The 9,800-nt window shown below is 54.9% G+C and overlaps 1 protein-coding gene across 1 annotated transcript in view; it reads right to left on the bottom strand.

Annotated features, from left to right (window-relative positions):
* Positions 1–801: 801 nt before the first annotated feature.
* PDE4C (phosphodiesterase 4C) overlaps positions 802–9,800 on the bottom strand; it is a 23,551-nt gene continuing 14,552 nt past the window's right edge. Inside the window, exons 9-16 of the mRNA XM_044455919.1 lie at positions 7,340–7,518; positions 5,802–5,900; positions 5,102–5,266; positions 4,355–4,454; positions 3,473–3,627; positions 2,984–3,106; positions 2,307–2,489; positions 802–1,320 (exon numbers count right to left, since the gene is read on the bottom strand). Of these exons, the coding sequence (XP_044311854.1) occupies positions 802–1,320; positions 2,307–2,489; positions 2,984–3,106; positions 3,473–3,627; positions 4,355–4,454; positions 5,102–5,266; positions 5,802–5,900; positions 7,340–7,518 (1,523 nt within the window). The remainder of the gene's footprint in view (positions 1,321–2,306; positions 2,490–2,983; positions 3,107–3,472; positions 3,628–4,354; positions 4,455–5,101; positions 5,267–5,801; positions 5,901–7,339; positions 7,519–9,800) is intronic.

Genomic DNA, 9,800 nt, shown 5'->3' with positions numbered 1-9,800 from the left:
GATCTTTGCAGTAGGCTGTGCCCACCAGGTGGTTAGCAGCAAACGTGGAGAAGCCAAAAGCAAGCCCTGGGGTGGACTGATATCCCGAAGTAATGGCTGGAGCATCACCACAATGGATGGATGGATTCAACCAGAGGCAAGTGCCTAGAGTGGCACCTTCTCTGCAGACTCCCGTCTGGCAGCGGATTCGGTTGGTGTTTGCTTCTACCCAGTCCAGGAACTGGTCCATCAAGTCCCGGACTGGCGATCCAAAACCGCCACCCGAGAGTTCACTGAGCCTTCCCCAGATGGAGCCAGCAAAGGCAGAGGAGGTCTGGGCCACGTGACATAAACCAGGGGCTCACGCAGCCCAGCGTCTCCTCCAGACTGCGATGGCTTCCTGGCTTCTCAGTTGGAGGAAGGAGCCTTCCCAGCCCCAGGGACTCAAGAGGCCTTTGGGAGCAGAGGCGCCGGGAATGGAGCCGGAGGGGCTTTGGTGTGCAAGGCCATGCAGCCCCCCTTCTCCCCCGGGAGAACGCCTGAAATTAAGGCAGCTCCTATGTCCATACTGAAGCCAAATGAGTAGAGGGGGACCACAGATCCTGGTGCCGCCCAGAGGATGGGAGTCCAGGCAGGAAGGCACGAGGGTCCGGTGTTAGCTGCCAGGCAAGGCTCAGCGCCCTGACTTGGAACCCGCTTGCAGGTTTGTGGTGGGGAGAAGTCCACTGTGGTGTCCTCCGGGAACAAGGCTTGGGGTGGATTCCTGGACACTTCCACACTCCCAGTCCCAGCAGGGCTGAGTGGGGGCAGTGTCGGCCCCCTCTATGGGCGCAGGGGCACACAGGTGGCATCTCCTTCCCCATCGAGAGGGGTTGCGCCCTGTGCTGCAGTGCCCGCCCCCGCTGGCTCAGGGGGCTGGGCTGCCAGGCTGCGGTTCTTGACCTTCGACACCCCTGCCTGGTCGAGGGGGGTGTTCTGAGGAGGGCTGCCCACTGTGCCCGCGGGGGAGGTCAGAGGCTCATTTGCTGATTCGGAGGTGTCGGTGGTGGTGTCCAAGGTGTCGGACTCACTGGTCTCCTCTGGCAGGATCACCTTCTCTGGCTTGGCCTCTGCTTCTTCTCCCTCCTCCTCCAGGGTGGCCTGGAAAGGGAACTTCTTGGAGGCTGCCCCACCTGTCTCAGACTCCAGCTCATCAGCGGGGGCTGGAGGGCTGCGTGGGATCATGCTTTTGTACCATTGCCGGTTGTCTTCAAGATTATCCAGGATTTCCTGAGCATCTGGATGCACTAAATCAGCCCAGGTCTCCCAGAGTGGATGGGCTACATAGTCGATGAACCCAACCTGTAGGAAGAGACGAGCAGGGGAATGCCATTATCCGGGTTCCAAATCTGCACCACAAGCAGTCCAAACGCATGCCTAGAAAAAGGCCCTTTGTGCACAGGAAAAAGAACCTTGCCTTTCCAAAACGATTCTGCCCACGGGTCCCGCAATGTTCTGTCTGCTTCCCATCACGCCCTGTGGGATCTCCCGGTGTGCAGCTCCAGCACCCAAGTGCTTAAAAACTCAACAGAACCTCCCCACCGCTTTTTGGGAATCTTTGCACCTTGCACACCTGGGGAGGCCTCTTTGGGAGAGAACTGAGAGCACCTCAGCAGAGAAGCTGCTGTGGAGGAAGGTGCAGCCATAAACCCCTCAGCCCCTCGAAAGCCAAGCAACTAGAGAGCAAAATAGCTGCCTCAGGAATAGGACTCCTCTGCCCACAAGACGACCAGTCCTCAGGTGAAGGAGGGGTGCCCAGGAAGCTAGGGCTTAAAAGCCTCCCGTTCCACAGAGTACCAGAACAACATCTGGGTGCCAGAAAATGGACGATGTTTCCCTTGTGAGGAATACTTGTTCCTTCACAGGTTCCCATCATCCCTGCCAGTATAGCAAACAATGAAGGAGGGAGTTGCAGGCCAGCTGCTGGCCACGCCTGACCAAACCGTTCCCTGGAATTCCCCATGTCTGGACTTTTCAGACTGATGCTGCCTGATCCCAGCTAATTCCCTGGAGCGCCACCCCTGGTCTAAAGCAGAAAAAACTTCCTTGCTGGGTAGTTCGCATCCGTGTAACATCCAACCTGATTCCTGTGGGCTTAGAAAGGGTGCAGCCCAGGCGTGCACACACCCCACCGATTCTCCTGCACCCCACATGTTCACTGTGCAAGCAGGATCAATGGGACCCAGCTCTTGCAGAAGAGGGCCAGCAGGGCAGCAAGGGGTCGGGCAGCGGGGAAGCCCCCAGCTGGATTCTGCTCCCTGCTGCTTCCACCCCCCAGCTGAACTCACCTGGGATTTCTCAATGGAGGCGGTGTGCTTGTCGCACATGGGGCTGATTTCCATTCCTCTCTCCCGCTCAATGTCTCCCTGCCCAAAGAACTCCTTCATGATGAGCTCTGTCCACTTGCGGTACAGCGGCAGTGGTTTGGTCGGGTTGCTCAGGTCGGCACAGTGCAAAACGTTCTGCAAGACCTGCAAGGGGGGAGAGCGAGTGGTATGCCTTGCCCCAGGTGCCTCTGGATGGCAGGCAGGCAGGCAGGCAGGCAGGCAGGCAGGTGGAGAAGGCAATGCCCCCCCTTGCGCCCACACCCAGGGCAATCTCCAGGCTGCATTCCAATGCCTCTTGAGGTTACTCAGTTTGCCATTTAACTCGCCAGTGCTGCCGACCCGTTGCACACCAGAGGCACGCGAAAAGCAGAGGGGCACCACTGCTATTTGACGCTTTGGTACAGCAGAGAAAGTGTGGTTCTGCCTGCCGACATGCCCCTCTGTCTGTGCCCCTCTGCCCGCCTGGTCCTGCCTGAACAATCCCACTGCAAACAAAACTGAATTTCATGCTCTCCATGTAGACTGTATCTTTCTGAGCCTGGCACTGGCTTTGCCGCACTGCTGAGTATTCTCTCGCTTTCAAGCTTGGACGTCAATTCTGCCACTTCCCCTTTTATCCCTTTCCCTCAAGACCTCACCTGGATGCGGTCTGAGTAGTTGTCCAAAAGCAGGACACCCAAGTTGGTGACCTTCTTGGTCTCCACCATGGTCTTCAGATCAGCCAGGAGGTTCATGTGTTTGGACATATCTGTGGCCAGGACCTGTCCAAATCCACAAAAATATGGCTTTTTTGCGTGCTTTGAACTATATAAAACAATTCTTAATGCTAATAAGGACACCAGCAGAACAAGAAAGAAGAGGCAGATCAGGGAACTAAGTTATCAGTTTCCAGGCAGAGATGGAAAAAATGGGTGAGCAGGGATGGCCCTGTTGATGAAGGATCGGATTAACTCGGCGACAGCGCAGAGTCTGTGGCCTCTGCCTGCCAGACACTGGTCTGGAACCCAGGTCTGGGCTCAAGGAGCGGCACCCCATTTGAATTGGGGTGCAGAAGCTCAGGCCAGGGAGTGGCTGTCAAGGCTGAAGGCTCCCGCCCGGGGGAAATGCCCGTGCGCAGCACTCCTCACCATGTCGATCACCATCTTGCGGACGGACAGGCGCTCCTTATTGGAGAAGTTCTGGAAGATGTTGCAGTTCTCCTCCTGCAGGAGCTTGAAGCCCACGGCCAAGTGGTGATTCTCCAACACTGATATGTCGTTGTACATCAGGGCCAGCTCAGAATCTGGCGAGGAAAGAGACCCTCAGTGGGGTGGCCGGAGCAGTGGAAAGGGCGTGGGCACAGGGCATGGAACCAGGGCACCAGCATGATGTGCTGCCCAGGTTAGAAGTGGGGGGCAGTGATCCCCAGCATCTGCTTGGCTGGGCTGCCTTCACAGAGCATAGAGCTTCACTCTGCAAGTTTAACACGTGGGTGGACCATGCGGCTGCCCCGTCTGCAGAGACTGGTGACTGGGGAGAAGGTCTATTTTTAATCAGTGGAACTTTGCATATGGACTGCAGTCTCCAGGGAGGCTCGTGGCATTCTGTTATCCTTCCGACACTGCGAAAAGTTGCTCTGAGGGGTTTGTTCTCCCTGGTGTTCGTACTTCACTTTCTTGTCTTCACTTACTGCTTGTTTTATTGATGGCTTGATTTAGTTTAATTGATAGGGCCTCGTTCTATTGATTTCAGTTTATTTCATTGTACTGCGTGCCACTCCAGGAGCTCTCTGGCTCCTTGACGCACGTTCAGGCTCCATGTAAGGAGGCTGCCCAGGAATTGCCCAGCCAAGCCAGGCCCCCACGGCCACAACTTTCCCTCAGTGCTCCTCCCGCATCCTCCACTGGTGGGTGTAGCAAGGGGGCAGGTCTGTGTCCCGTGGGGGGGGGGGCGAGGGGTGAACCGATGCAAAGGAGAGTACAGGGCTGGAGGCAGGGGAAGCTGGGAAGCGGCTAATGCAGTTCACGCACTGGTGTTGATCAGGAACTGGTTGGAGACGCCGGGGTGGTCAACATCATGGATGGCAGCCGCAAAGATGACGGCCAAGATCTCCAGGTCGCTGAAGATGGCCTGCAGGAGGAACCAAAGTGCAGGAGTGGGCAAGGGAAGGGAAGCGCGCTCGCTGTCTTTGCCGCTCGCCCCGAGAGCGGTGTGATGGCTGCAATGCTCAGGGGGCAGCACCCAGAATTTTTTAGGAACAGGGTGCAAATGCCTTTGCCCAGCCCTCAGACCACTCTTTCCTGCTGAGCTTAGCCACAATCCTTGGTGTAGGCGGCAGTCATGAATCTTCCCGGCAAGATATTGCATCTAGTTGAAAAGTACTTTGCAAAGGCCAAGTACCAAGCAAGCAATCCAGATTCTTTGGCAAAAAGGCAGATGAAAGCTTACAAAATTGGTTTGTTGCCATGGATTGGCAGAGAACCTGATTTGTTTTTAGATCAGGTTTATATTTTATGCCACTTTTCTACAGCAACAGGACTCAAAGCCATTTGCAAAAGCAAAACAAGCCATTTGGTACGGGCTGCCTGAACCTGGCCCTTCATCTCCAAATCTCAGGGAAGGGGTGTCAATGATTCCCAGATCCCCTCCAGCAACCAGGGACATGGTTTCCAACCGTGGGGCCAGCAAAATACTGCCAGCTGTGTGCCCCACACTTCCAAACTGGCCGCCATGTGAGGACAAGCCAGAAGCCTCCCACGCCCAGAACCCCTGCTCACATCCAGAGCTGGCATGGCGAGCAGGGCGTGGGTGGACTGTACCACATCAGCCGCGTGGAGGTTGTTGTGGTAGGCAACTTCGCGGTGGTAGTGGTCCTCCAGCGTCATCAGGAAGGTGATGAAAGTGTCCGCAGGAATGTGGAAAATTTTCAGCAGGTCCCTTTCCTGCAAACAGCAGAGTGTGGAAGAGGTCATTTCGGACGAGCATGGGACAGAGTGCCTTGTCCTTACTGAAATGTCCTTAAGGTTGTAGCAGGGAGGGGGTCTCTTTCAGCTCTTCAGGGTCTCGGGGGCTTTGGCAAATGTGAAAGAGCCAAATGTCCCTTGGGAGATCCTCGTGGTGGCCATGGTACAGGGATGAGTGAAGGGAAAGGACCCAAATGACACCGCATGGCAGCGTCCGCCTTGCCGGCCTGAGCAGAGCCCTTTCAGAGGCGACAAGCACGGGGACAGCGTGGCAGGACTGGGAAGGACCAGCCCGGAGAGCAGTGGCCGCAAGACACGCAGCAGCGGCGTCTGCCTGGTGTCTTTGGCATTTCAGTATTTAACACATCTAACTTTTTGTCAGCTACGTCCGCTTTTAAGCAGCCCCACTTAAAGGGGCCACCGAGCCCCTTCAGACGCCTCTACGCGGCCAGACCAAGAGCCACACGGCCGCCCCCGCACAGCAGCCACTCCTGCGAGGCAGTGCTGGGCTCACCTGGAAGATGACGTACATAAGGACAGTCAGAGGACGTTGTCCGGAGTGCTCCGCGACCCTGAATATGTCCATACCCCAGCGGTTCAAATTTTTCAGTTCCTAAAAGGGGGGCATGGAGGGAAAGAAGGGGGGCCATCACCCTGAACGGTGCTGGAAAGCTGCCCCCCCCCCCCAGGCAGGCAGACCCAAGACCACTTGTCAACATCTGGATTTCCTGACATGCGCCGGCGGTGGGCCAGTGAACGGATGAGGTGCAAGAGATAGCACAGGGCAGCTGGATGGCCATCTCCCCGCCCCTGCCCCAGATGCGAGAGAATGAGCAGGACACCGCACCCTCCCTGCTTAAATTTTTCCTGCTCCCTCCCCCACTTTCTCATGTGATGTGCCTTTTTTTACCCAGCAGTGTGGTGAGCACTGGCTGAGCAGAAGAACGTTGCTACAGAAGGTAGCTCTTGCGTTCTCATCATTTCCCTGCTCGGCTGTTGTTTACAGACGCTTGAGATGATTTCAGGAGGCTCCCGCTTCACTTCTGCTTCTGAAGAATACTTCCGGTGAGTGTTTGTTAAGTTTTGTTTAGAGCAGAGAAAATGTGATAGAATAAACCATAAATAAAACAAATAAAGCAAAATAAAATGCTTTTTCCACTTGTGTGCCTGCTGTGCCACCGTGCCGCCTAGGGGGAAAGCAAGAAAGGAAGAGCCCCTGGTGGCATGTGTGGAGCCTCAAGCAGAAGCAGTGTGTTAACCGCCTTGCATGGAAACCCTTAGGACCCTCCTCTGTGGCTGAGCCACAGGGCATTAACTGAATCATCTGTGTGAGAAATACAGATTGGAACTCGGGGCTCCCTGCCTGGGCTGCATCACTGGGCAGAAATGAAAGGGGATGCGATTATCCTTTGCATTTCTCTTTGTCAGGGGAGAGCCAAGCCAGAGTTCTGCATTCAGGTGGCGCTTCTGCTCCCACTGGAGGTGGCAGCCCCCATGTGGCTCATTCATGCCATGCCATGTTTAGATTAGGGTCTGTGAAGGGGCCCTCCAGATGCCTTGGCTGACAACTCGCACCAGGCTGAGCTGCATGGCCACTGGGTCAGGGGAAGAGTCCCAGCTCCTCTCTCGTCTCAGCCCTCTTCCTTCCATCCCTGTTCTCGGTTCCAAGCCACTTCTTTCCGTCCTTCCTTCCTTCCCCTTCCGTTTACTCCCAGCTTCTCACAGGCCTTGCATTGCTTAATCTGAGCAATTATTGCATTCTGAATATAATTATTGTACTCTGATAAAAGGTTTTGCAGGAGCCCAAAAGGGAGAGTATCCCACCAGCACAGGGACTAACCCTTTTCTCCACCCCCAAAAGCCCCCAACTCATCTCCAAGCCTTCAAAGATGCTTGCACATGCCATTCCAAGTGGCCTCTGCCTTTAGTACCTCATCTTTTTGGCCAGAGAACTAGAAACTTGATTTTTGAGAAGGGGAAGAGCTCCGTGCCCCCTTCTGTATGCCTGGGGGGGCATGTCCCCCCCCCCAAGAGTCTTCTGCATATCCTCACCTTGGCTAGCAGCCCCTCCTGGTCTGTCTTGACCCCAAAGCGAGGGATGGAGAGGCGGGTGATGGCGTGGCTGTGCGACACCTTCTTGATGCCGCTGATCCGGGACATGAGGTGCTTCTTTTTCGCCTTCGCTTTCTTCTTAGGGGCAGAGGATGGGATTTCCACCTCTTGCTGCTTGTCTGGGGAGGGACAGAGAAGCACACCCCGAGTGAGACTAATCTCAGAGTGACCACCTTCCTGTGCAAAGGACAGCCCCCCCCCCCACCTCGCTGGCTGCCATCAGGTGCTTTCCTGGTTTTAGGCAGGTTTTCCCCTTCATAGAACATAGAATAGTAGAGCTGGAAGGGGCCATGAAGGCCATCAGGTCCACCTTCTGCTGTTGCAGGACACCAAGTCACACCACCCCGCTCTGGCAGTATTCGTACAAACTAGCCATCTTTGGTTTATACACCACTATAGTTTATCATGTTGTGTGCATCCAGTCATTGCACTGAGAGTGCTCTGGATCCTAGTTTCCACTTGAGCTAACAGTTAGTTTGGGCCAGTGGCAGACTGTGAGTCCAACGTGCCTCATCGGGTTGCTGCTATTGAGAGGAGGGGGGAAATTATGTAAACCATCTTTAATTCTTTGAAAGGAAAAAAGGCAGTATATACATATGATTGATAGATAGATAGATTATTGCCTCAAGCAGAAAAATGTCTTTAGCCAGCCCTATTATGCTTAACATTTAAGAAATACAACAAAGCATAAAATAAAAAGTTCTGAAAATGTATATTTAATTAATCTTATTTTAATTTAATTGAAACATTCACATGCCATCCTTTGCAGCAGCTTTTTGCTGCAGCTTTTGATGCATGTATTGTGTCATATTCAAAAACAAACCATTAAAGGGAGATAAAGAACAGCCCTAGCAGGGGACATCTCTAATTGCCTACGGGGAGTGAGCGGCCAGCAGGAGCGAGGTGAGCCAGGCCAGTGCCAGACTGGCATGGTCGGTCAGGACAGCTCCCCAGGGCGCACCGCCTGGCCCCTGCAGCTGTGTTTGAATTCCTCGTGGCAGTGCCCGGCCTCCACACTGCCTGGCGCTCGCCTGCTGAGCGAGTCGGTGGCAGCCAGGAGGCGGCAGTGGCGGAGCGGCTGGGAAGGATGGCGGAGAGCAGCCCCTGCCACCCCCACTCACCCGGGAGCAGCCCTGCTGGCCACCCCAAGCATTATGACAACACGCCACGGAGCCCATGTTAACCGGCACCGCTGACAAGCACCAAGCCCTGAACTCCGCCCTGCAGGGCTTACAATGGAGCATCTGGCACAGGCACCGAAGGGGAAGGGGGCGCGTGGGCAGGTGGACAGTGAGCGCCATTCCAGGGGCACCTGCTGGAACTCGCCTCCCTCCGCAGGCACCGCCCCCCCGGACTCCACCCCTGGAAGGGGGGCACGGAGCCCCTGCTCCGGAGGCGAAACGTGACCACAAGGAGTTCCCGCCGTTCCGACGGAGCCCCAATACAGTGCAGATACAGCAACTCGCGTCAGTGGAGGCTAATAATATTACCACTGCCATGGCAACGAGAGATAATGCATGGGGGAATGCTGGCCCTCCCTCCAAGTTATTCTTCCAGGACCGGACGGGGTCTCTCTCCCCGTCTCACCCAGGTCTTCTCCCTTTCACTTCTGCTCTGTCTCCATCACGTACACAGACACCAGTGTGTGCATCACAAAGGAACAAACATGTGGAACGGGGACCGCCCTCACCTGCGGGGTCTGCAAAACAGACCAGACTTCTCGTACTCTGCACAACTTTATGATTTAAAGGCATTGTGGAGACAGCTGGGGTTTGCCTCCGGAGGAGACTCAGGTGGAGAGTCCTTGTGAGATCTCAGCCAGTGTGTGTGTGTGGGGGGGGGTGGAGGGGTGTCTGCCCAGCTTGAACCTTACAGGGACAGTGCCTGTTACGGGAAACAGTTCTGGCAGTCAGTGCCGGCTTTTAAAAGATGCAGAAATCTCTCAGTGCGAACTGAGAGCAGCCTGGAAGCTTTGTGTCTGCTGAGGCGCTTCGCTGTTAACCCAAGTTGAAGAAAGTCCAGGGAGCTCTCGTATGAACAGCCTGAAATAGATTTAACCTGCAAGTGGGGTTCTCTTTATTTACGACTCGGCTTTCCTCTCCCACTACGGGGATTCAGCACAGCAGAGGAGGAGGTGTTTCCACCTCAAGTGGGAAGAATAGCTTGGCCCCGATGGCCTCCTCGAAAGAGACTCCGCTGTGCACTTATGGGAGTGAAATTTAGTTACATTTGCATTCAGAGTCTGGGCAGGACCAATGATTGATTGATTGATTGATTGATTGATTGACTGTGCAAAGGCCAACATTCAGTTCAGGCAATAAAAGTATTTCTCCACACAGCACACAGTTAACTATGAAATTCTCTGTCTCAGGAAGCAGGGATGGATCACCAATTTGGGGGG

Source organism: Varanus komodoensis, unplaced genomic scaffold, assembly GCF_004798865.1.
Source record: "Varanus komodoensis strain SLA01 unplaced genomic scaffold, ASM479886v1 scaffold80, whole genome shotgun sequence".
NCBI lineage: Eukaryota > Metazoa > Chordata > Lepidosauria > Squamata > Varanidae > Varanus > Varanus komodoensis.
Note: the sequence above shows the minus strand (reverse complement) of the source record. Positions and strands in the feature narration are given on the sequence as shown.